The sequence below is a fragment of the Haemorhous mexicanus genome, chromosome 3, assembly GCF_027477595.1.
Source record: "Haemorhous mexicanus isolate bHaeMex1 chromosome 3, bHaeMex1.pri, whole genome shotgun sequence".
Lineage (NCBI taxonomy): Eukaryota > Metazoa > Chordata > Aves > Passeriformes > Fringillidae > Haemorhous > Haemorhous mexicanus.
Genome location: NC_082343.1, coordinates 111,022,032 through 111,047,481, shown reverse-complemented (window position 1 = coordinate 111,047,481; position 25,450 = coordinate 111,022,032). Strand labels below are relative to the sequence as shown.

The 25,450-nt window shown below is 44.2% G+C and overlaps 3 protein-coding genes across 7 annotated transcripts in view; 2 read left to right on the top strand and 1 right to left on the bottom strand.

Moving 5' to 3' along the window:
* Positions 1-1,101: 1,101 nt before the first annotated feature.
* Positions 1,102-7,625, top strand: TP53I3 (tumor protein p53 inducible protein 3). 4 transcript variants are annotated; one of them, XM_059842978.1, is made up of 7 exons: positions 1,102-1,257; positions 2,685-2,800; positions 2,999-3,141; positions 3,850-4,117; positions 5,347-5,559; positions 6,337-6,533; positions 7,280-7,625. In XM_059842978.1, exons 3-7 carry the CDS (start codon positions 3,004-3,006, stop codon positions 7,484-7,486), a joined length of 1,023 nt encoding a protein of 340 aa, XP_059698961.1. In that variant the 5' UTR covers positions 1,102-1,257; positions 2,685-2,800; positions 2,999-3,003; the 3' UTR covers positions 7,487-7,625. The 4 variants fall into 4 exon arrangements, with proteins under 4 accessions (XP_059698961.1, XP_059698960.1, XP_059698962.1 ...); XM_059842977.1 differs by having other exon boundaries at positions 2,685-2,873; XM_059842979.1 differs by lacking the exon at positions 1,102-1,257 and adding an exon at positions 1,860-2,046 and having other exon boundaries at positions 2,685-2,873.
* Positions 7,626-7,856: 231 nt separating this feature from the next.
* Positions 7,857-12,096, top strand: SF3B6 (splicing factor 3b subunit 6). The gene is made up of 4 exons (XM_059842973.1): positions 7,857-8,070; positions 8,312-8,430; positions 10,288-10,426; positions 10,913-12,096. The coding sequence occupies exons 1-4, from the start codon at positions 8,041-8,043 to the stop codon at positions 11,000-11,002; spliced, it is 378 nt and encodes a 125-aa protein (XP_059698956.1). The 5' UTR covers positions 7,857-8,040; the 3' UTR covers positions 11,003-12,096.
* FKBP1B (FKBP prolyl isomerase 1B) overlaps positions 9,952-25,450 on the bottom strand; it is a 51,128-nt gene continuing 35,629 nt past the window's right edge. Inside the window, exons 3-4 of one of the 2 annotated variants that reach the window (XM_059842974.1) lie at positions 19,725-19,837; positions 9,952-10,165 (exon numbers count right to left, since the gene is read on the bottom strand). In XM_059842974.1, coding sequence (XP_059698957.1) covers positions 10,004-10,165; positions 19,725-19,837 — 275 coding nt within the window. In that variant the 3' untranslated portion in view covers positions 9,952-10,003. Of the gene's footprint in view, positions 10,166-16,486; positions 17,191-19,724; positions 19,838-25,450 lie in introns of those variants that run through there. The other variant, XM_059842975.1, reaches the window with a different exon arrangement.

Genomic DNA, 25,450 nt, shown 5'->3' with positions numbered 1-25,450 from the left:
GATGTCTTCAACATTTGGTTTAAGATGCTGTGCTTTATCTTTCTAATGCTTTATTTTAGCCTGCTTCCAGATAACATAGTTACTAATCTCACTACACAAAGTAAGTTCTCTAATGGCATTACAGCTACACAGGGGCCACAGACCCAAGGGACAAAGGAAATTGCTACATTAACACATTTTCAGACTGTCCGGTACATCCTTGAATAATAAAACATATTTTTATCATGTGAATTTGCATTGTCAATGACTGCAATAGAAAGTTATTTTAAACTGCAGTGGATTGCAAAGCTCTCTGGGGACAGTGGAGGAGGGACAATGCCAGTACTGGCACTGAATCAGGCTGTGTGTACTATAGACCAGGCTTCATGATCTTTTCATCTTCAGAAACACATTGATTATTAGCTCTTCAAGTTATGTGAGAACAAAAGAATTTTTAGCTATACTTGATTCTAAATTTGTTCCATTTCAAAGAGGAGTTTAAAAGCCTAAATCCCAAAATCTCATTATTACAGGAAAAAAAATCCATAGAAAAATCCCACACATATGAGTTACTATTTTTAAATGGTCTGAAGTGTCAGTTTTATTCCCTGACAGCTCAAACACTCAAGAGCTGGTGATTAGGACACTGAGAAAGGCATGACCTGATCCTTCTGCAAAGCTCAAGGAGATACAATCAGACTTTTAGAACAGTACAGATTCTGATTCCAAACCACCAGGTAGAAACACACGGGGTGTAAGGATGTGAACCAGCGAGCTCTGAACGCCGCTGTTCCCCAGGAGCAGAGCCCAGGGCAGCCTCCCCAGCGGGTTCATGGCATTTGGGCTGGCCCAGCTCCCACACCTTCAGTGCCAGTGGTGCAAATCAAGTCTCAGACACTGAGAATTCTGAAGTGACAGGACTTCCACAGCTGGAGCACACCCTATCACACACACTGGCACAGCCACAGGCAGCAGGCCAAGCTCTCCCATGTGCTGGGGATGTGGCTGATCTCTGCTGCAAGTCCAAGCGGGAAAACAGATTTCTGTGCCAAGCCATGGAACAATCCAGGTCGTTCGCAGAAACAATGGGGAGCTGTGCTCATATTTCTGACTCCTCATATCTGTCACTCTAAAGTAGAACAGCCTCGCCCTGTTCATCGCCTTGGCCTGCAGGGGAGTAGCTGAATGCCAGCAGGAACTGGGGTGGGACTCTCTTCCCGAGGACGGGCTGAGTTTATTCCGGGGCACAGACTGTCTGTCCTTCCTTACAGGAAACAGGTGAGATCGGGAGTGAGCTCGGGAGCCACAGAGCTTCCTAAAATTGTTGTTTTCAGACACTGCTGGCTGGTAGATCTGAGAGCTTGAAATGGTTGGAAACTTGTATCTTAGTTTCGGTGGTTTTCTGTGTGTTTGAGAGAAATGTAAATATTCAGATCCTCTTGGTTTTCTGTGTCGGAACTCAGGACATCCCTCTGGGCCTCCAGAGTGGCCGGGACCCCTGCCAGGGGCTCAGAAACCCTGGCACAGAGCCCAGAACACCTGTGGTTTTGATTATGACCCGTGGAGCAAATTACCAGCCTTGTATGAAGACTAGCAAGCCACAGCAGTTTAAGTAGCATAATAGTGAAATTATCACGGCGTGAAAAAAAAGATTTTTGGGTTTTCTAGAATGGGGGTTTTGGGGGCAAGACGGAGGGATTTGGGCATGTCCAGCCTTTCTCCTTCTTCTTCTCTGCCTCCATCTTCTGCTCTGATGTTGGCACTTTTAGACTGGTTTAGAGTAGAAGCTCACTGTCTAACATAGGTGATAGGTATTGGAAAGTAATTGTAAACATTGTATACATAGTTTTCAGTATAAAGAGATAACACTGCCCCAGGGGCAGGGAGTGTGCCTGGAACTGTCCTGCTGGATGGACCTCAGCAGGGCAGGAGAAAAATTTTTATAGATAAGACACAATTAACAACCTTGAGACTGAGAACTGAAGAACTCCGACTCACTCTTCAAGCGTTCGGGCTGAAAAGGAGACTTTTCATGTATCTCGGCAGCTGGACCCTCAAGATTTTTGGGTTTGTTTTGGTTTTTGGGGGTTTTAAAACATTTTTGTGGGCCTGCTTCTAACAAAAAAGACAATAATTTATAAAAAAGCATGTTAATGAACTCTGATGAAAGAAGGACAAAAGGTTTCTTCACATCTTATTTTAACTGACTAAATTTGGACCCAATTAAGGCAGCAGAAACAATTGTTATGGGGTGGCATCAGGTGGGCTTTCCATTGAATTTATTTGCTCACACAGGCAAATTTTGAGGGACTGGATTAAATGGTTAATAACAATGACTAGAGAGCCAGCCTCAGAAACAAAAGCCTTTAAATTGCATTTTGTACAAATAATTGGAAGTGCTTATTCACCATAAAATAGCCATAGAGCACCACCCTGTGGGGATTGACATCCCTGGGGTTTCAAGCTGTTTATCATTCTGCATTTGCAGTCTTACCACAAATAATTAGGTATGCACTTTGCTTTTCCTGTGCAGAAATCAGTGATTTTTACAGAGGGCAGGGTGGTCTGTCCCACAGTTCTGGTTACTTGAAGAGGGTCTGGCCTGCAGCCCATCCTGTGCTGCACTCAGTGCAGTACCAGCTCTCAGGAATCAACGCGGCTGTTCCCATTGTGATTGCCTCTCCTTCTCATCTCCTTCCACCCAGGACTCAGGGAGCAGAGAGAAGACTGTTCCTCACTTGGTTTTACCAAGCAGGAGAAGGCTTGACAGATCAGCCCATCTGCTGGTGCCAAAAGGATCCCAGGAACACCATCTGAGGAGGTACCTGAAAGACTCCTGCAGCAGTGAAAGCCCGTACCACAGCAAACCAGGCACACAGCAATCACCTCCTTAGGCAAGAGGAAGAAATAGGAATTTTTAAAGCCATTTGTTACCTTTCGTTACTGGGATTTTTCCACTGTGCATGCCTGCATTCATGCAATGTTTTTTTCAGTTTGGTTTTGTTTGGTTTTTTTTTAGAGAAAATGTTAGCAGCCTATTTTGATTGCCCAGGAGGCCCAGAAAATCTCTATATGAAAGAAGTGACGAAACCAAATCCAGGAGAAGGAGAAGTTCTTGTGAAGGTCTTTGCCAGTGCTCTGAACAGGGGTGATTTACTCCAGGTATGTGTAAGTTAAGCAGATTTATGCACCTAAAAACAACACATTTTTCAATCCCCTCTGTGAAGTCCTCACAGATCTGATGAGCTAAAAGAGTTTGAACCTGGTGAGCATTGGGATTGGAGAGTTCATAGGGCTGAAAGAAGAGATGTTTGTTGATTCAGCAGATAAATGTTTTTATCTGAGGTAGTGCAGTGCTGGGCTGGCGTGGAAAGGCAGCTGCCTTTCAACAAAAACTTGTAAAACCAAAGCTCTGGTCTTTCCAGATCTCAGACCCTTTTCTTGCATTTGAGATGAAAAAGAAATGTTCCAATAGCACAGTCCCAGTAGGAGAAAATTTATTCAAATTCACATTCAAATTATTAGTTTGAGCTGCAAGCCATGCTCTGCAAATGGAGACCATAGTATCTCCACAGCAGAAATTAGCCTGGACAGATGGAACTCACAAATATTTCAATTTATACTTATTTTAAGAATAAGACTTAGGAAGAATAATACTTAGGAAGCAAAAGTGTTTCCAGAGGCTAGAATAATACTTAGGAAGCCAAAGTGTTTCCAAATTACTGCAACATATGCACAGGGCAAAATCAGGATTAAACAAATTTAGGCTGGAGACGTGTGAATGAAATATTGCAGGTTATTACACTCATTGATGGTTTTTCCTTCCTTGCCTTCTCTTCTTTTATTTTTTTTTTTATATTTTTATTTTAGAGGACAGGGAATTACCCTCCCCCCAAAGGAGCAAGTGACATTTTAGGCCTGGAAGCAGCTGGGAGTGTGGCTGAGCTGGGTCCCGGCTGCTCAGGCTGCTGGAGGATCGGAGATGCTGTGATGGCTCTGCTCCCCGGGGGAGGCCAGGCCCAATATGTGACAGTGCCCGAAGGCCTCCTGATGCCAATTCCCAAAGATATGACTTTTATCCAGGCTGCAGCCATTCCTGAAGCCTGGCTAACAGCATTTCAGCTGCTCCATTTTGTAGGTGAGAGGTGCATTTGACCATTTATCCCACTGAAACAGCTCATCTTCCTTTCTGTTACAAAATCCTCTCCTTGATGCCTCCATTTGAATGTTGTTTGCCTTCAAAGAACCTTTTCTCTGTCACTTTATTCTTGTGGGTCAGACTCTAGTATGTCAGACACAAATCCTTGAATCTTGACCACCTCTCCCCAGTGCCAACCTACCCTGCTGGTTACACATTTACAAGGAAGGATATGAAAAGATGGCCAATTTCTTTTCATCTGTATTTCTCAGTTTGAATCACTGAATGGTTTGGGTTGAAAAGGAACTAGGTGATCTAGTTCCTCTCCATTGCCATGGAAAGGGACATCTTCCATTAAGCCTAAACCCTGAAATCATTCCCACCTTTTCCAGACACCTGGAAACACATCTTACTTCTAAGGATTTGGCTTCATTGCATGTATGACCATACCAAGAACTTTATCACTAATTGCTTGTGAATTCACAGTAGGCAACATCTTGTACCTTTGTTTAACAGAGGGTAATTTGTAGGTAAAATCCACTCTGAGCTCATTTAAAATAGACAGAAGCCTACATTCTTCATTTTAAAAATACTCTGCCAAGGTAATAAACTTGCCAAGGTTTTCCTCCAGTGAGAAATATCTTTCTTCTACACTCTTCAGCAGTAGCATCTGAAAGATCCAATAAGGAACAAAAAGTTCCAAACATAACTTCCCTGCAGACTTGCTTCAAGCAGTGCTGTTTTCTGGGCATCAGTGGGAGGCTACTTGGTGCCTCACTTTCAGGAGCAATTAGTGAAACACAAATTAATGCAACCAATAGAGGGTAAAATGATTGGTAGGACTGGTCTTTAATGGTTACTCAGCATTTCTGGTATTTCTCCATTGCTGAGTGCCTGATTTTTCAATATGAACATCCTCCAGGTGTGTTTTCTGCTGATGGTATAAAAGGCTGTGACTGCCTTCACTTAAGCATCTTGGTCACAGATGCCCAGAACTGCACACAGTCAAGACAAAGTCCTTCAACTGAGGCTGGGAAAATGACATCCTGTCAGCACACTGCAACCTCTGCTGCTTCTGGATTTTTCTCTTTTATGATGGCTATGAAGATGTCCAATGTCCAGTCAAGGACAACTCTTTCAACTTCCTCTTCACTATCTTCCAGATTGTTCATATTTTACTTCAAAGGTGATGCCCAAAGGGTGAACAAATTCCTTCTGCCTTTCTCCAGGTAAAGTACAGGAGGGTGAGAGAGTGTTGATCCATGCTGGAGCGAGTGGGGTTGGCACGGCAGCCATTCAGCTGGTGAGACTGGCAAAGGCCATTCCCATTGTGACAGCAGGAACTCAGGAGAAACTGGAAGCAACAGCAAAAGCTGGAGCAGCTGCAGGGTTCAACTACAAGAATGAAGATTTCAGTGAAAAGGTCTTGGAGTTCACCGAAGGTAAAAACCTCTCTGTAAAAGTGTGAATGAACCTCCCAACATGGAGTGGACACACACTCAGTTTCAGCTGTCACTTGGTGAGGGAGCAGACAGTAGTGACACTGGAAGCACAACCTGATATCCTGCTCAGCCCAGAACAGGCCTTTCCTTAGTTTAACTGTGCTGTTTTCTGCATGGGCTCTCTTTGGCTGTGCTCGTTTGGGGCATAAATAGTGTGCCATGCTATTGCTGCCTCCCCAAGGAACTGTGGGACCAAATCCTCACATTTTGGTGTTTGAGACATCACAGAAGCACAGCATGGTCTGGGTTGGAAAGGGTTTAAAGATCATCCTGGGTTTAAAGATCATCGCGTTCCAACCCCCTGCCATGGGCAAGGACAGCCCAGCTTGCTCTGTGCCCCATCCAACCTGCCTTGAGCATTTCCAGGGCTGGGGCACCTACAGCTTCTCTGGGCAACCTGTGCCAGTGCCACTTAATTCTTAAACTGTTAGAAAAATGTAGCTTTTCTAAGCATTTGGGGTGATTTATGCCTGAGTTTGCTTATGGGTAACTGATGATTTTTTTTTTTGTGCCTGATTCTGTAATTCCTTACAAATCACTGAGCCAATTCCTAATTTCAGTAGAAAGATTTAAATAAGAATTGTAGGGCCAAATCTGTACCTATAAATAACATGCTTGAAATTTTAGTCATGCTTGAAATTTTAGTCATGCTGGAAATTATCCTACCCTTAATGCAGCTTGACTTCATTGCTGAAATCTCTTCTGTTTCTACCTGAGGTTCTGGAGTAGATATTATTTTAGATTGTGTTGGGGCCTCATATTGGGAGAAGAATCTCAACTGTCTGAGCACTGATGGCCGGTGGATTATTTATGGACTGCTGAGTGGAGGTGAAGTCCATGGGGATTTGCTGGCAAGGCTGGTTTCCAAAAGAGCCAGCATCCACACGAGCCTGTTACGGACCCGAGACAAGGAGGCAAGTAGTGGCAATCAGCAGTGTATGCAGTTTGATCTTAAAATTTATGGTAGTTTTGAGAGCTTTCTTTTAAAACCAGTGTTAAACACATTCTTGTCAAAAAAGTCCCACCTTGAACTGTTACTACATTCTTTGGAAAATGTCACAAAATTAAGTTGTAATTTTTTTTTTTCTATTTTTATCAAATTCCTCCCTGAATGAGAGGAATGACACCCAGGACTTCTTAATGTGCTTCATGAATACCATAATTTAGATATTTGGCCCTAGAAGAAATAAAACTCCAGTGATCAGGCAACTTGATCAAGTCTGAGGAGGGAAATTAAAAATCTCTATTGGGTCACTTCAAAATAGGAACCAAGGCCATTTGGATGCCCAGTTACTAAAGAAAACTCATTTTATGTGGAATATTCTCAGATGTCACAGTAAAAGACCCACAGTGCGGAGCTCTAAGGTGGATTCTGTGCATGGTTTAAGACAGAATATTTACAAGACCTTTATCTGTTTCTTTTAAATGGTTCTTCACAGAGCTCACACCACTTGCTTTGGGGAATTTCATTCGATTAAGATGTAATAAATCTAAAAGCTTTCTTCTTGTTTGTAATTTGGACCTGTCAGGTGTTTTTATCTCCGTTTCACTGTGAGAATGTCAGAAGGTATCTCCTTGAGGGCCGTGTACATTTTATATGCTCTGAGACGCCTGGGGGAGGGAAGCGAGTGGAAATAACCTTGCAGGTGTTTTTTCGCAGTACAAGGAGCGGCTGGTGAGAGCCTTCACAGAGGAGGTGCTGCCCCATTTTTCCGGAGGAGCTTCCCCGCGGCTGCAGCCCCTCGTGGACAGCGTTCACCCCCTGCACGCCATCGCTGAAGCACACAGGGCTATGGAGGCGAACAAGAACATCGGCAAAATCGTCATCGAAATTCCCGTCTGCGGCAAGAAAGGGCCGCCGCAGTAGCTGCTCTGGGACAGTCACTGCGGGGGCCGCACTGCGGCCATCCCGCCGCGTCTGCTCCACACCGGGACCGACTCATGTGGGTGGCAAGGAGGGGGAAAAGATAAGGAGGAACCGTTTATTAAAGAGGTTCACGTCGCAATTCTGGCACCGCGGATCGAACGTGTGGGGCCGAGGCGGGGCAGGGTCTGGGCGGGGCGGGGCCTGGGCGGGGGGGGGGGGGGGGGGGGGAAGAGGGAGGGGGCGGGGTCCGCGCCGAAGGGGCGGGGCTTAAACATAGGGCGGGCCCGGGATCGGGGTCACGTGAGGAGGGCTGGCCGGGCTCTCGCGCTGCCTCTTCCCGCGCGGTGCACGCCGGGTGCACGCCGGGATAGATCCGGTTCCGTGAGGGCAGCGCGCGGTGCCTGCTGGGATAGACCCGGGTGTGCCGCCCCTCGCTCCCGGACCCCGCTGCTGTCCCCGCTCCGGGCTCGGTCCCCGCCGCTGTCTCCGCCCCAACCTCCTTCCCCGCCGGTGTTTCTGTCCCAGGCCGCGGCCCCCACTCACCGCCCGCCGGCATGGCGATGCAAGCAGCCAAACGAGCCAACGTGAGTGCGCTGCCCCGTTCCGTCCCTGCCGGGCTGGGCTCCGGCTTCGTCCCGCTCCGGGCACCCCGCTGCTCTGACGGGAACGAGGCAGGGGGGATGGAGCTGGGTGATATTTAAGGCCTCTTCCGGCCTCAGCCGTTCCGTGGCTCAGTGATTCCATTATTTTGCCCCTAGATTGCTGGGTTTAAGATTTGCAGTACGTGCCGTGGAACTAACACACCACTTGTCTTTTCCCCATCAGATCCGGCTCCCTCCGGAGGTCAACCGGATCCTGTACATCAGGAACCTGCCCTACAAAATCACGGCCGAGGAGATGTACGACATTTTTGGGAAGTACGGGCCCATCCGGCAGATCAGAGTGTGAGTATTTCCAGCTTCTTTGGACCGTGAAGGGTTTCACAGCTGGAAAGGTTCAATGCGCTGGAGTACACCCCGAGTGCCAGAGGGGATGTGATGATGCTCTTAACACGTGAATTTGTTAAAAAATGAATTTGATGGGAGGTGCAGAGAATGAGCTTAAATTTGAAATTAACTTGGGGAAGTTGATAAAATATGACAGACTTGTTTGCTTAAGTAAGTTTCAAATACAACTGAAGTTTTTCCTCCACTTTCACTTGGGGTAAAAATAGGAAAGGCAGAAGCTGAGCACAAACAGTTTTCCTGTTTTATGAGTATCTGCTAACCAGTGGGAAAACAAGCATGTTGCTGTTGCTGCATCTGTTCACTAGAAACAAATACCAGCAGCAAGCCCTGCGTAGCAGAGACAGGATGCTCTCAGGCCATACCCTGTCTGGGTAGGGGAGGTGTGGCTGTGCCTTTGGATCTAAAATGTTTGGAGGTTGTACAAGTCTGCAGCAACTCTGACGTTCTTCTCCTGGTTAGTTCAAGTGCTGAGGACCTGAGTTTTGATCATCATAGGAGGGTTTGTGTTGGAAGGGACCTTAAAGACCATTTTATTCCAACCCCCTGCAGAGGGCAGGAACACCTTCCACCTGCCCAGGTGCTCTGAGCCCCATCCATCCTGGCCTTGAGCACTTCTAGGGATGGAGCATCCACAGCTTCCCTGGGTGACTTGTTTGAATGATTGTTGTGTACAGTAAAGTGAGTTTTACAGAGTTGCTCTCAGTAAGCAGAGGACACAAGGGGACATGTGCTGCTTGTGCCATGCTGGGATTTGACACCAGACAGACCCTTCATGAGCAAGGAGGGGCAGTGGATGTGACTGGAGAAGTGACTGAGGGAACAAGGGGCAGTGTAAAGACTGCCTGGCTAAAAAGGTGGAACTGTTTGCTAATGAGCATAAAGGAGAGCCAGTACTTAACTTTTCTGTAAACGTGTGGGCTGGAACAGCATGATAGTGGGACGCAATTAGGACATATCAGGGGCTTTCCATTGGAGTGATGCACTGGTGTGTGCACCCAGCAGTTTGTTCAGAACTACTAATTCATGGAATTTCCCACAGAAATCCCAACATCCTCAGTGCCAGGGCATAACGTGTAAGCCCCTCTGTAAAGGCTTTTGTGCTTCGTGCAGAGTTTATCCCATTCTCCTCCTCACCCTTGCAGAGATACCAGTGTGATATGTGTGATACCATTTGTCCTCAGGAGTTCTCAGAAGCACCTGAGGGATGTTGTTCTGACTGTGAAGTCTCTGTTACCTGAGACCTTTGGGATCTCTGGAGCTCCTCTGGGCTCGTTGCTGTTATGTGCCCAGACATGTCCCGTCCCTCAGGAAAAGGACATGGAATTGCTGCTCCTGTGGGTGATGGCTGTGCCTCAGCAGTGGGCTTGCACCAGCGGGGCTGTTCTGCCTCTTACATTGACTTTGTGATATGCCAGGAGCCCTTTCCATTCTAGGGACACATCTGATCCAGACAGCCACTGACAGCCAAATCTTTTAATATGAAATAAAAGCTAATTGCTGTAATAAAGATTTAAATAATTTCCAGACACAACATGGCAGCCCTGACAAAAGCTGCAACAACCCAGTCGTTCTGGAGAGGTGCATTTCCCTTATGGAGCAAAATACAGCACATTTTCCTTTTGTCTCTGGCTCTGAACTGTTTGGTGTGGAAAGCAGGGATGTAGTTTAATACCTAGATAAAATAACATTGCTTTTTAGCGACGTTGCATTAGTTCATCTAATCTCAGTCACTGTGAAATAAATAAACTATTTCTTGTTCATTTTATTTGACCTTGATTCTGCCCTGCTGAGCAGTGGGAATACCCCAGAGACCAGAGGAACAGCCTACGTGGTCTACGAGGACATCTTTGATGCCAAGAATGCCTGTGACCACCTGTCGGGGTTCAACGTGTGCAACAGATACCTCGTGGTGCTGTACTACAACGCCAACAGGGTATGTGCACCTGGGCTGGGGAGCTCACCTCTCAGCAGAGCTGTCACAGAGAAACAAACCCAGCATCACTCTGTAAAGACAGTTGTTGGGTGTTTTTAAGAAACAGAATCCACACTGTTAGAGGGAGTGAATGGGATACATGGTCAGAGTTTCTGGTGGTTCGTGTGCAAAAAAAAAAGTACCTTTGGACAAAGGGTTGGAAAAAGATGTTTGTGGGGAGTGCAGTTGTGCCCCACAATTGCACAGCTGCAGCAGGAGGTGAGATCTTGTTTATGGCTAGAAAGGTCTCCAGTTCTCTATGTCCTCCCTGTCAGTGATGACATCCAGGGCTCTGTGACATTCTCCAAGGACAAGAATCAAACAATGCTCTGTGTGTGATGGTGATGGAATTCACAGTGGTGCTTATTGCAGATACTGGGAAATAACTTGTCATGAGATGAGAGATTTTTTTTTGTCTTCTTACATCTTCTATTTTCCTTATTACAGGCATTCCAAAAGATGGACACAAAGAAGAAAGAAGAACAGCTTAAGCTTCTCAAGGAAAAATATGGGATTAACACAGACCCACCAAAATAAACTGATCCTTTTTGGAAAGCTGTTTTCAAGCCCTGTCATCGAGTTCTTGGCCTAAACATAGGAGTTCTTAACAAAGTGTAATTTTTTTCTCTAATGAATTTGCTAAGCTGCAATATGAGTTTTTATATCTTCAGATTAGGATTAAATAAATGTAGAACACAGGGAGATCTGCTTTAAGATTACATCCCCCAAGGCAACATGGCTTCCCTCTGCTGAGGGTGACCTGGTAAAGGCTGCAATGTCCTGTTTCTAGCAGGAGCTTTCAAGAAGGGACTGAGCCGGTTCTGTGTTTGACTGAACAAAGCAAGCCCAAGCCTGTGTTTGTAACAAAGTTTCTTTCACAAACTGTAGAAGATGAAGGCTTGCAAAAGGATCCAGCTGATAAGGGGACTCCAGTCCAAGTACCTTGTTCCCAGTGATGGTACCAGTTCTGATCAGCTGCAGTGAAACAACCCAGCTCTCAGACTCCAAAAAAAAAGTGTATGGCGCTTTGTTTTGTGTCCCAGGTTTGGACTAGGATTTGGTATCAGTTGAAGATCACATGACCGAAATGAGACAGTAGATGAAGGTTTTCATTTTGACACCGGTAGTGTGATTGTTTTCTACTTGGCATGGTTGAACTGTAACACATTTTCTGTACCTACATTTTTATGTGTTGCATGTGGTGGAGGAAAAACAAATTTACTTTTTTTTTTTTTGGCTCTTTTTTCAGTACTCATGTCCTGTGTGTTAAAATGAGTGTGATCCAGGCTGTGCATAGCCAGTATCTCTTGGGAGTGGGAAAGAACCAGCTGTGTTCTGAACCAGCTGGAAGTTGTATGATTGTGGGTAGTATCCTACCTTGGAAAGATTTATTTGCATGGATGTGAAGTTCCATTCCCTGACCAGACAGCTTCCAGCCAGTGCAGAACCTGGGCAGATCACAATGTTCTTTGCCTGGAATTTGTAATCCAGTTTTGTTTTTCAGTGTATTGTACTGTCATAGAGGAATGCTTCCATTTTCTGAAATTACTTTTTTCTTGGAATCTGTCACTTTGGGAACAGTGCTGTGTCCATTTGGTGAAAAAATAAATGCATATTTTGCTTTTTTTTAATCAAGGCTGTGCTCCTCCTGCCTGTAACCTGTGCTGTTAGATGGGAGTCATTCATCACCTGAGTGTTTGATGCAGGCAGGAGCTGCAGCACATCTGTCTGTGGGTACAGGGATGTCCCTGTGTGACACAGGAGGGTGCCCAGCTGTGAGAACAATGCCCACATCTCACCTGGAGGAGATCCCTGTCACTGCCCTGTGCTGAGCACCTCCTTTGGCACCTGGGAGGGGCTCACAGCAATTCTCACATTTACTAGCTGGAACCAATGAGAAACTAGACAATCATAATTTTGCACTAAATGGTCCTATTTTCTTCGTTCCTCAAATCAACTATTACAAATTAATAAATCAGATGCTACAAAGAAAAGGTCAGTAATGGCTCATGAAGAGTGAGCTCCAAGCCAGCTCTGGGGAAAAGCAGAGGTGATTTCACCCACTTTGGGTGGGTGCTTGAAGTCCTATCCTGTGCCTGACCCTGGAGCACACTGGAACAGATCTGCCCTGCCTTCCCCTGCACACAGGCACTGGGGATGTGAGCCAGAGCCATGCTTAGTGCACAATTCCCCCAAATCTGCATCTGTCCCTGAAACTGATGCTGTTTTTGCAGCAAGAAGCCTTGCAGGCTGCAGTAACCCTGGCTGAGGTCAGGAGCAGGCACTGGGAGACCTGGAGCCCAGAAACTGGGTTAGATGAGCAGTCCCTCCTTGGCCAGCCTGGCTTCCAGGTCCTGCCCATCACATTAACAACAAACCAGGAGTTCTCAGGCAAGAACATTTGCATTAAAAATCTTTAAATGAATTAAATCCTCCTGGGGGATTTGCTTCTGTGTGAGCATCCATAGCTTTTCAAGTGTTACAAACTGCTCTGCCCCCAAATATGTATCTTTTATATTTATAAAAAAATATATATGTGCCATGTATATGTGTACACATCCATGTACCAAACACTTGGATAACTGAAATAATTTACACCAACAAAGCACCTTACTGAAACAGGAACTGGAGGTGCTTGTTGCCATGCTGGATTTATGGTTCTAATAGAAAATGAACACTGATAATAAATACCAGAGTGCCAATAATGGTGCTGCATGCTGCCAGCCTTGTTTTAAATCATATGCAAATACCACATTGCTTCTGTCAATAGCAGAGAGCATGGTGCTTGCACTGCAGTGTCTGTTTTGATGAGGATTTGATGCTGTTTGAAAAACATATATAAAAAGCAATTCTTTAGGGTAATAAGATTAATAAAAATTCCTTCAATGAATCCTCAAGATCAGCAGCTTTTGATTTCTCTGAGAGCTCAGCTGCCGCCTTTCATTAAATATTCCATTTCATAGTTTTTCTTCCAGTGCCTGTTCAGGGCTTTCAATGTCCCTGAACATGTAAAATGAAATAATAATTTGTACCTGCAAGACAGAGGGAATGGAAATGGAATGCCCAGAGGGCTGTTTTGATGAGATCTACTCAAGATTTTGTTTGAAATGTAATATCAAAGAACAGGGAAATGAGTTCAGCTCATGAATGGCAGAGGGGCAGCAAATAAAGCAGATGTTACCAGGCTCGCACTCTGCATCTGTGCTGGTTTTGTGTGTGCTCACTTTCCATTTAATTTTTCAGGAAGTAGGGCATGAAATTAAGACTTGAAGGTCATTTTTTTCCCATTGAATCTGTTTAGAAATTAGTAACAAGAGTATATCTGATTACACAGGCAATGACAGTAAATTTTTTCCAATCTATTATATAGAGGTAATAATTATATGTGCTGTGTTGATCGATGATACAATTAAATAAATTAACACATTTGCAGTCGAATAAAGAGCTGAAGATTACATTTCCTTGAAGACTTAATTTCCCTAAATATCACAAAGCACAATTACTTTTCCTTTCAGATTTTTTCTTTTTAATGAAATTGGCATGAAAAATGTAATAGTCCCTGTTTCCAACCAAGGTCTCTGCAGAGAGGAGGCAACGAGGGAGAGCTTCATCAGCCAGCTGTAATAAGGATTTTACAGTGGGTAATGGCTGGTTTGTGCTGGGAGGGCAGGAGGGAAGAGCACAGTGGCAGCTCTGCAGACAGAAGTGGTAAGATAAGTATGATCAGCTCTCAGAGCCCGTCAGGAATGTGCTGGCTTTCCTGGCGAGAAACCCGCAGGAGCAGAAGACAGAGCCATGCCCTGCCCGTTGCCTCAGATGCAGCAGAAGCTCGCAAACAGCAAGGCCAAGAGGGGATGGAGGGAGCATGAGGCCATTCCAGGGTCACTCACACAGTCCTTGGCATTGCCATTCACTGTTGGGACATTCAGAAAGGGGCCCAAAGCAAGTGCTGGTCTCTGGTGAGACCCCACCTGCATCCAGCTCTGAGGTCTCAGCCCAGGGAGGATGTGGACCTGTTGGAGCAAGTCCAGAGGAGGGACACCAGGATGATCAGAGGGATGGAGCACCTCTCTCATGAGGAAAGGCTGGGAGAATTGGGATTGTTCAGCCTGGAAAAGAGAAGCTTTGGGGTAACTGTGCTGCTTTTGACTTAACTGTGGCCTTCCAGTACCTGAAGAGAGCTGACAAGAAAGATACAGAGACTGTTTACAAGGACATGGAGTGACAGGACAAGGGGGAATGGCTTCAAACTAGCAGAAGGAAGGGTTAGCTCATAGATTAGGAAAAACATTCTTTACTGTGAGGGGTGGTGAGACACTGGCAAAGGTTCCCCACAGAGGTTGTGGATGTTCCATCCCTGGGAGTGTTCAAAGATGGGGCTTTGAATGGGGCTTTGAATGACATGGTTTAATGTTCCAGCCCATGGCAGGAGGCTGGAAACAAATTATCTTTAAGGTCCCTTCCAACCCAAACCATTCTGTGATTCTATCACACTTCAGGTTTTTTCCATTTTTTAAAATAAGCAATTAACTTAAACTGAGCCACTGATAGGAACAGCTCAGACCAATGTGCTGAATGAAACTGTTTGACAGGCACAGCAGAGCCACACCACCTTTAACCAAGACTTTGGGAAGTTCAATCTGTGACCCAGGGATGAAAGGAAGGCCAGTGACAGAGGCCAGGGCAGTGGCAAAGGAGAGCAGAACTTTTTAAAATTATTTGGGAAAGCTGGTGGACATCAGATCTTGACAGATCCAATTACCAAATTTTAACAGGAAATTAGCATGCCCTAAATAGAAGAATTATTAGTGGAGGTGTAACCCAGCTGCTGCAGTGACCTGAGATTTCCAGAAGAGGGGTTCTGAAAATCCTTTCATTTCTTTATGGAAAGCAGAGTGAGAAAAAAAAAAAATTAATCCACTCAGTGTATAAAAAATCTGTAAGATATGGTTTTATGGGTTTATTAATTAACAAGCTGAAATAAATGCAGCTCTGTGGGTAAAATTAACATCTGGAGAGAGAAGACCACAAGACATGGTCCCTGGCCAGATCACCAGTCTTGCTTCTCTGTGCTCATTCCCTCTCCCAACTCCAGGAGGTGTCACCTGGGATCATCTCTGTAGCTTTGCTGTCTGACTGCTCATGCTGGGAGTGTTCTCCTTACACAGATATAGAAACAGCACAACTGTTTGAAATATGACCATCAAGACATCTGCTAGTAGAAAACCATGCAAATAGTTTATAGTCAAGTTAAATAAAAATAACATCACAACCCAGTGATGCTCTGGTCTTCTACAGCAAAGAGGAAAAATGAACCTAATGGAAAGAAATCAGACAAGGCAAAATTACAGCACGGAGAAAGCCTTGCTGATCAGGTCCTGCTCCCAAATCCAGGTAAGTAACAGCCAACATATCTTCCTGCCTCCAAAGGAGAAACCAGCATTTCATGAATTCATATAAGCAGCAAATGAAATAAATATTGCTGAGTCTCAAGTGCCAGAGGCCCAGTGCACACAGTCAGTTTGCAGGCTTTGTAAACAGCAGCAGCTGCTACGGCCTAAAACCCCAGAATGTCCAGTGGCCACATCATCCCACAGCTCAGATTTCTTTTGAAATGTGGATGCACATAATCCTGCTCTTTCCTAGCCTTGCTCAGCTCCTGCAGAAAATATTACACTAGTTTTGCAGTTGTAAAGGCACAGAATTAGACCAGCACTGCATGTCTTTGACAAGCAGCACTTCCTATCTCTTCAGCAGCCAAATTTTGGCCAGAATTGAGGGGCCATAGAGGCAGGGGAAATGGAGAGTCAGGAAAATTGTCCCAGCACCCCTTACTTGCATGTCCCTGGTACCTCTGCTCCCACAGAGATCTTCCACTGGGCCATCTCTAATAGAAGCAGTGCATGGAGCTAGATGTATTTCATATAAGAGAAATAATTAACAAAAAATGGATTGATGATCGAAGAACTTCTTGTACAGTAAAGAGCATCCCGGTAGACAGAAGAGAAAAACAGGATGAGAAACAGTAAAGTATCAAGATTTTATTGTTTTATATATATACTTATAATTCTTAAATGAGACAGTATTTTTTTAAAACAGCAGCAAGCAGAACGTACAAGTTGAGAAAAGTGGCAGCGCAGGTAACTCTGTTTGGCTAATGCCCGTTCATGTACAAGGTGTACATAGGATTTTTTTCTTTTGAGCACCTTTTGTGGTTATTTCTTCTTGGTTTTAGTGTACAGTAAGGCAGTGGTTTTTTTCAATAAGGAATATATATATATATATATATTTATATATATTTTCAGTCATCACCGTGAATTCTTCGTACATGCAAATTCAATAAAATGTACAACTCGGAAATGTTACACCGGGAGACATTTTTCCTCAGAGCAAAGCTTCTAATAAAAGGCAAATACAGACACCACAAAGTTATAAAAGAGAAGGAAGGCATAGGAAACCAAGAGTCAGGCGCTACTGACAGGACAGCTTGAGCAGGGAAGGTTGGGATTCCAGTGAAGATTCCTCCCACCACTGGCAAGGCAGGAAGGAACGGATGGTTATTAACAGATGTCTCCAGCCAACTCCCTCGGGAAGGTTCACTCTAACCTGAGAAGCTCCACATCAAAGAGGAGTGTGGCATTGGGAGGTATGACCCCAGGGTGGCCTGTGGCTCCATAGGCCATCTCAGGTGTGCAGGTCAACTTTGCTCTTTGTCCTAAGCTCATCTGCGTTTCGGATGTCGGAGAAAGGAAAAGAGAACACACACACATACAAAAAAACAGGATTAGGAGGAAAACAAAAAAAATCATTACCTGGCAGATTTACAGAATCAAGCAGTGTTGGGATCACCAGATTCATAGAATTGTTTAGTTTGGAAAAGACCTTTAAGATTATGAAGTCTGGAAGGGGAAGATCTTTGAGGTCCCTTCCAACCCAAGCCACTCTACAATTCTGAGTCCAAGTGGTCTCAGTTCAAGCTGCAGCTGCCACAAAGAGCTCAGACATGGGCATGGGCCTCCTCAATGATCTGCACTCTCACAGCAGTTATTTAAACTGCCAGCACCAGCCTGGAAGTGACACAAAGTCTTCTTAACACAATGCTTGGTCTATCCTGCCTATACTGGGGCAGGCTGCAGGAGGTCTGAGTAGTCTGAGTATCTCCTGTGGAGCACAGGGTACAAGGGACACCATCAGCAGGCTCGGGGAAAAGGCCCTCAGAGATTCTTGAGAGATCAGTGCCCAACACAGCCAGGCTCAGCACTTATTTCCCTAAACTCAGTCCAAGCCTCAGGGCAGACATCTCACTTACGCTACTTATCCAGGCAGAGAGCCCTTGCCCCTGGATGGGCAGGAATGCTGATTTCCCTCACTCCAGGCTGGCTGTGAAGGGAACTGCTCACTGAGATCTGGAGTTATCTTCTGAGTGTTTTGAACATTTTCAAACTGCTGTTCATGCACCATACACTGGTGATGGAATATTCACTGGCCAAGAAACCTCCCCTGATTTGAAGCAGTGATTTTAACTCAGACCTCTCTCCCATGGTTGGGCACATCACTAGACTATGTGATCCTCCTGGTTGAGAATATTTTCAGGTTCTATAAAATATACAGAGCTAGACAGTCAATTACTTTGGGTAGAAGAATAATGGTGATCTGAACTTTCCCACATTCAAGGAGTACTCATGGCACAGGGCTGAGGATGTCCAAGCTGATGGCCTTCCCTGGTCCCCACAGAGATTTTGCATGGGGCTGGCTGTCCAATGCTTGGATGTATCCCTGCAAAGCAGGCAGCTGGTAGGTCATGTCTGGGGTTTTAGGGATGAGGCAAACTTGAACTTTGAGAAGCTGAGCAGAGAAATGCAGACAGAGCCTGCTGACATCTGACAGTCATTACACAAAGGTTTGTGAAATCTGTGAGCTGGACATAGAGAACTGCCTTGTCCCAAGAGACTCTGTCCAGCACACTCCCCAAATCCCCCAAACCCTGGGCTGGAAGGAGACAGCCACGAGCTCGATTTGTGTCAGTGATCCACTAGGAGGAGCAGGAGGGCAGCGTGTGGCCCCACGGGCTCCTGGCATGGCTCTCGGCCACTTATTTTCTAAGGGACAAGAGCTGGAGAGTGAGACCAGTCAAGGAAGGGCTGAATTGATTCACCCAGCACTTGTTGCTGCTGCTTTATCTGCACTGGTTTTTGCTTCCTACAGCTCTGCAGTCCTGAGATCTCTCAGGCCTTTCTGCAAAGCAAATATTAAACAGTCCAACTCAAATCCTTCAGAGGAAGATGGTATTTTTCACAGTCTAAGACTCCTCAAATGGACTTCTCTGTCTAGACAGGAGGGAATGTTTGCACTGCTTTCTCCATAGGGCTGGAAACTCTTGTCTCTTCCACCCTTCTCTGGAAAAGCACACTTGCATCATTCCTCAGTGGATTGTTTCTCTTTTTACATTCTTTCCTTCTCTCTATTAAGAGTATTTGAACAGTCGCCTCCTACACTGAGCTCTGGGATCTTGAAATGGGAAGTCAGGAGAAATTTGCACCCTGATCTCATTCACTCGTGCTCTTGAGCAGCCTGATCACACTCCTCATGTGTGGGGGGCCCTCACAGCACTGCACAGAAAAGCAAGACCTGGCAATAATTTGTATTGTGGGACTTTTACTGTGCTGGTACTCAAACTGCAGTCAATGGAGGGCAGTTTTCTTTCTCTCAGTGAAGGGCTGGTCAGTGAATGTTTTGTAGCTGGGAGTCTGAAGTAGTAAAAATGTAACAGTGCAGTACCTTATTCAGTCAGGGTCAGAACCTGTAGCTGGGTCATAGATGCCATCAGAAAGGGCAGCTTGGGCTTCTACGGAGCAGCTGATTAGAGGTCACTCCATAAAAAGCTGCCCCCTCAACATTTTAGAGGCCACTGCTGTCTGTTTGTGGAGCTACCCGTGGGAGAGGGATGGGGGGGTGGGGACTTCACCTCTCCTCTCCCAAATGCATACCATGGGGAAAGGCTTGTGAGCAGGGGATAGCCATGGATGGATGGATGGATGGATGGATGGATGGATGGATGGATGGATACATGCATGCATGCATGGATGCATGGATGGATGCATGGAAACTAGAGGAAATACTGTGCTCAAATGCACCATGCTTTCACAAAACACTCCATATCCTTCACTGTGATTTTCACTTGGTCTTGTCACCACTGCCCTGGACACTGCTGAGCTCACACACTCTTCAGCCAGGTTCAGCCAGAACAATTTATTAGTACCTGTGTAACACCTTCTTCAAATCCTTTAATGACTTCTTGCCTGCCAATCTTGAACCTGAAAGGTTTGTTTCTGTCTCTGGAGGAATCAAACTTCTTTCCATTCTGTAGCATTCCTGCCAAAACAAGACACATGGTTTCAGTCTGAGATACATCTAAATTTAAGTGCTGGAGGTAAGGGAAGGAACGAAAAATTAATGTCTTGGTCACATCAGCTGTTCATTTCCATTTTTACTTTAAAGCCTCATTCAAAAGGCAGGAGAGGCAACTGCAGTGGTACCATATTGTTACCTTTGCCTTCCCTGTAATGTAGGCTCTAAAATGGAAATTATTTTTACTGTTATCAATGCAATAGGTTATGACCCATATTGCACCAAACATTGCACAGACATACAGAAGAGCTGTTGTTTGCACAGTGGAGCTCCTTGCCTAAGTGGATAAAAGCAGGCAAGGAACAAGTGGGAGGCAGCAGGAGAGAGAATCCCAAGACAGGTGCCTGATCCAGGGCTGCCCCTAATAACGTGTTACACAAACAGAGCCATCCCACACCATGTGTGTGAGACCTCTACACAACGTGACAACTGCATCTCTCCTCATACATGGACAACAGAAGAGACTCTGCAGTCACAAATATGAAAGCAGCAGAGACATTTATATAAATGTTCTACTACCCTCATTTTTCATGTTTTCATTCAGAGACAGTCACAGAAGACATGACTTGTTCCTTCCCATGGGCACTGTTTCAATCCATGGGTTTTGAACACATGCCCAGATTCCTCAGCAAATGGGCAAACCTTCACAGAGCACTACATGATCAGCTATTCTCCTTCTCTTTTTAAATTGTGGCTGATTACAGTAGCTTTCAATTTAGAAGTACCTGGTACTTAAAATGCCTTTCTCTGGATATTGCAAGGCTTGGCAGATATTTATATATTAGAATCAATCCTTTTTTTGTAGTGCTGTAGAGCCAGTGCTGTGGGCATACACCATGAGTCTTCTATGCAAGAGGTTGCACAAAGAGAAGTTAATTAATCTGAGAAAGACTTTGGTTGCAAAGAACATTAACAAGTCTGGCTTTGAAAGAAAATGCTAAAAAAAAGTGTCTTTAAGATTCAGTATCAAAGATACAGTCTTACTAGCTTCTTTCCATTAAAGCAGTTATATTAACAGATCAGCTTGATGCACAAATTTTATTTTTCAGCAAAACCCATCCGTTATTGTCCAATAACAAAGAGGCATATTTTGCTTGCTTAAAAAGTCTGTACTATGAATCAAAGGTAAATATGAAGAGATGTGCCAGAATGAAAAACAGAGACTAAAAAGGTAGGATTCATTTTGCCAACTTTTAGGCTTCTAAGATGTAGCCAGCTACTTCTGAGCTAATTACTCAGAGAAAATAGATAATCAAGTCAGAGGAAAATGCACTTTCAGGGAGCAATTCATCTAACCAAATCTAGGGATGTACATTAGGACATAATGAATCACATCCCAGCAGTCCCTATTTCTGTGCAATGAATAAAGGGCAGTCCAAACAACAGCTCAGACACAGATGTCTCCAAATTCATTAGTAGTTAAATCAGTGGCAATGGAATTCTTGACTTGCAGTTATGAGCACACAGTGTTTGATTATTCCAGTGGGGTTCTTTGTCCAGATATTTTACATCAATATTAAAATCAAATGCCATATTAAGGCAAATTAGCCATTAGCCAAGTCCAACATTTGTCCAAGTTGGTCTTTCAGACACACCTATGCATGTGCTCAAGGCCTTAGAAAGAAAACTATGGAGTAACCTGCCCATAAGGAATGCTTCATAACCATTACCATTAGTGCTTGACATTATCTTTTAGTTTTTCACAGTAGAATAGTGAAGTGCTGTATGTGTGCTCTGATGCAAGTACATAGAATCACAGAACCACAGAATCAATGAGGTTGGACAAGACCTCTGAGATCACTGAGTCCAACCTTTGACTCAATGCCACCTTGTCAAACAGAACATGGCACTGAGTACATCCAGGTGACTCCACCACCTCCCTGGGCAGCTCATTCCAATATCTAATTACCCTTTCTGTGAAGCAATTTCCCCTAATGTCCGACCTAAACCTGCCCTGGCAGGTTTGAGGCCATTTTCTCTTGTTCTGTCCCTTGTTCCCTGGGAGCAGAGCCTGACCCCCACTGGCTGCACCCTCCTGTCACGAAGTTGTAGAGAGTGATGAGGTCCTGCTGAGCCTCCTTTCTCCAGACTACCACCCCCAGCTCCCTCAGCCACTTCTCAAAGGATTTACCCTCAAGACCCCTCCCCAGCTCCATTGCCCTTCTCTGGACTCACTCCAGCCCTTCAATGCCCTTCCTGAATTGAGGGGCCAGAATTGGACATAGAACTCAAGGAGTGGCCTCACCAATACAGGAGGAAATTCCCATATACTGTGCAATGTATCAGCTCAGTCATACCCACAAACCCCTCCAGGCAGGCTGGGAAGCCACAGCAGCTCCTGAACAAGGTTTGCCAGCTACAGACTAAGATGGATTCATTTTTAATATAGAAATTCAGCCTGTATTGGGGGAGGGCAGGCAGGGAGAAGCAGCTCAGGGGGAACTCTCAGGCATATAATATAATCCTTTTTGAAGTATTTGATCTTAAATTTAAGTGACAGTCCTTCCTCAGAGCACTTTTATTTTTAAACACATCATAAAACCTTATGATTCTATGAAATGGAAGGAGACTACTATAGAATCCCAATATTAAATAGTTTTAATATTAAAACTTAGTATTGTCATTACAGTTTGCACATTCAAAGCAGTATGCAAACATTAATTACTCCACATTAGCCCAAGGAGGTAAAGAAGATATTTATTATAAAATAGCCTCAATCTGAAAGTTCAGATTCAAAGTTCCACAACACTTTGTTATGCATTCATTTCACTTTGTAGCTAAATCCTATTAAAACTCTTAGCTTAAAGCTCTGATGGTTTACAAAACACCCCACATCAAACCAGTGACAGAATAAGAATTAACTCTTCAGAGATTCTGACAACAGCTCCTGGACAATGTTTCCCATTTAAAGCAACATTTCCATCTTCCCATGCTAGTTTGATACACCATTTGAAAACTAATTCATTTCACTAGAAAATGCCCATAGAAGATGTGTTAGGCCTTGTAGAAGAAATCAGGCTTTTCTATATTTACAGCAACATCCTATTTTCAGCAACAACTGAAAATTCATGAGGTTATGGATTCACAAATGTAACTTCCTCTGCCATCACCTTACTGCTTTTGGAAGACAAACTGGAATGCAGAGTCAAATGTGTCTGTATTCACTGGAGCTCTGGCAGGAGGGTCAGTTTTTATGTGAGTGCCCTTTAAATGCAATCCAGTCTGGAAATGAGTCAGAGACTCCAGGTGCCCTGAAGAAGTTCTGATGTGGACTTAGATGTGAACTTTAGATCTTTTTTATCTCTGATTCTGAGAGTTAAGAGTTAGCTCTGCAGGCTCCTGGGAGCTAAAACAGCACAATGCTTTATTTTCTCTCTTGCTAATGCACCAATTGATTTTTTTTTTGGTGAAAAAATTGATTTAGTTAATATTCTTCAACAAGGATGGATGCCCATCTTCAGCCTACGTCTTTATTTATCCAGCTAACAGCAAGGAGAAAAAAACCCCACAATCTGGAACTCAGCAACAACATTGTTTTGCAAGTCAGAACAATCAATAAGAGTTTTGACTGAGTAAGGACATCTAGATGCCTGTAAGGCAACTTGTAAAAAAACCCCTTAGGTTTCTGAAAGGGAACAATCATTGTATTAAAATAATTACTTGCACAAACTTGGTTATCAGAATATGGCATGGATTTGAAAACATTCTGATCTACAAGGCATCCTAATTGGAAACCAGGTTTTAAAAATTAAAAGGGTGTAGAAAAGGAGACATTTCAGATCATGGGTCCTAGTGAATCACGGATGTTCAGCTCATTGGGGCTGCAGATTAAAGAGTAGCTGGATCATTTTATTAAGGAACATGACCACAGATCCATCCAAACTGCCAGGACTACAATGCCATTTGGGCTAAACTGGCAGTGAAAACACAACTTCAGGAGAGGTTCAACACAAGTTATTACTTCTTATTAAAACACAGGTGTGCCTGCAGCTGTGTCTGTGCTGCTTTTTAACACTGCACTACTTCAGCTAAGATCCCATCACTGGAGTCTCTTTCCTAAGGGGAGAGGGCTAATGAAATGAGACTGTCTGCACTTGCCTAATAATGTGAGACTCTTTGAGCCAATTTCAACCCCATTTGGCAGAGGAATAGGGATCATACCAACATTAAGATCCAATGCATGCAATGAAAAAAATCTGTGTAGAAAGAAGAGCCTGAAGGAGCTTCTACCAAGAGAAAGGCTCAGTCTTTGTTATCAGAGTTAACTCTATTATTTAGGAGAGGTCAGGAATGGAAAGGCTGGACCACAGACTAAGTTTCTTTTTCTTTCATCTGAGAACAATTCAGCTGGGAATATAAGCAATCACACAGCACAAATCCACAGAGCCATCCCAGCTGTTAGACACCTATTGTCCCAACAAAACACTGCCCCAAACCATGGCCAAATTGTTATCCACATAAAGGATGGATAGAGAGAGAACACTGGAGGCCATCCACAGATAGTCTGTCAAGCTTCTGTGCCTGAACCTGGAAAACTCATGTATAAATTCTATTGCTAATGTTATCCACTTCAAAGGCAAAAACTGGGTCTCAACCTGGCATCTAGGCTACTCCTATGGCTAATGGAGAAAGAGGGGTATCTCCAAGAATGTTTCATCCCACCTAGATTTAGATGTTAGGGCTGAAATAACCTTCTGGAACTGTTTATCATTCTCAGTCAACTATCTTAAAAAAGGTAAGGTACCTTAAACCAAGTGCTAGACTGCCAGGTTTTTATAGGGCCCTAGAGAGGCAGTACAAACACAGCTATCCATCCCTAAATGTAGGGAAAATTGCATCTCAGGTTTCACTGACTCCAGTGTTTACTGAATGATTTGTCTCTGCAGTGTTGACAAATTCTGGGAATCAGAAGATGAAGATCCTAATCCAGAACAAATCTCTTGATTTCACTAGTTGCTCTCTTCTTATCCTGGACAATGGGATTCACTTACCTCACAAGTATTGAGGGGATAAACTGAATTAAATAGGTGACTTTCAAAAAACAGCATCATCCATCTAGGAAGTATTCCATTCCTATATTTTTTCAAACAGTAATTACCTACAGAATGTAAAGGCAATGCATATGCCTGAAGACAGCCACTTCCAGAGCACTTTTTGGCAGCAGAAAGAGAGGCAGATATCCAGCAGTTTCTAGGACACTATCCTATTTCATTTTATGTAGACCAGAGGCTCTTCAGGACAGGGATTATATTCTGATGCCACTCAATGCCATCACCTTTCCAATTATGCCCCATAATCAATTTGTGCTGTTAGGAACATATCTTTGGGGTTGGTTCCTAGGGCTTTCTGAGGAGTTAAAGTTGCTGTGGGTTAAGAATTTTTTATCTCAAGTGTTTATTTTTTTCCTCATAAAATATATTGTTTCTATGTCAAAATACATCCATATTCTGTCAGGAGAATATCACAAAGGCTGGAAATTCTGATATTCCCCCCATTTACAACATGCAACTATTACTAATATCCACTTTTAGCCTGGAAAATATATTATCAGAAGGGTCCTAGTAATTGCCCAAAAGT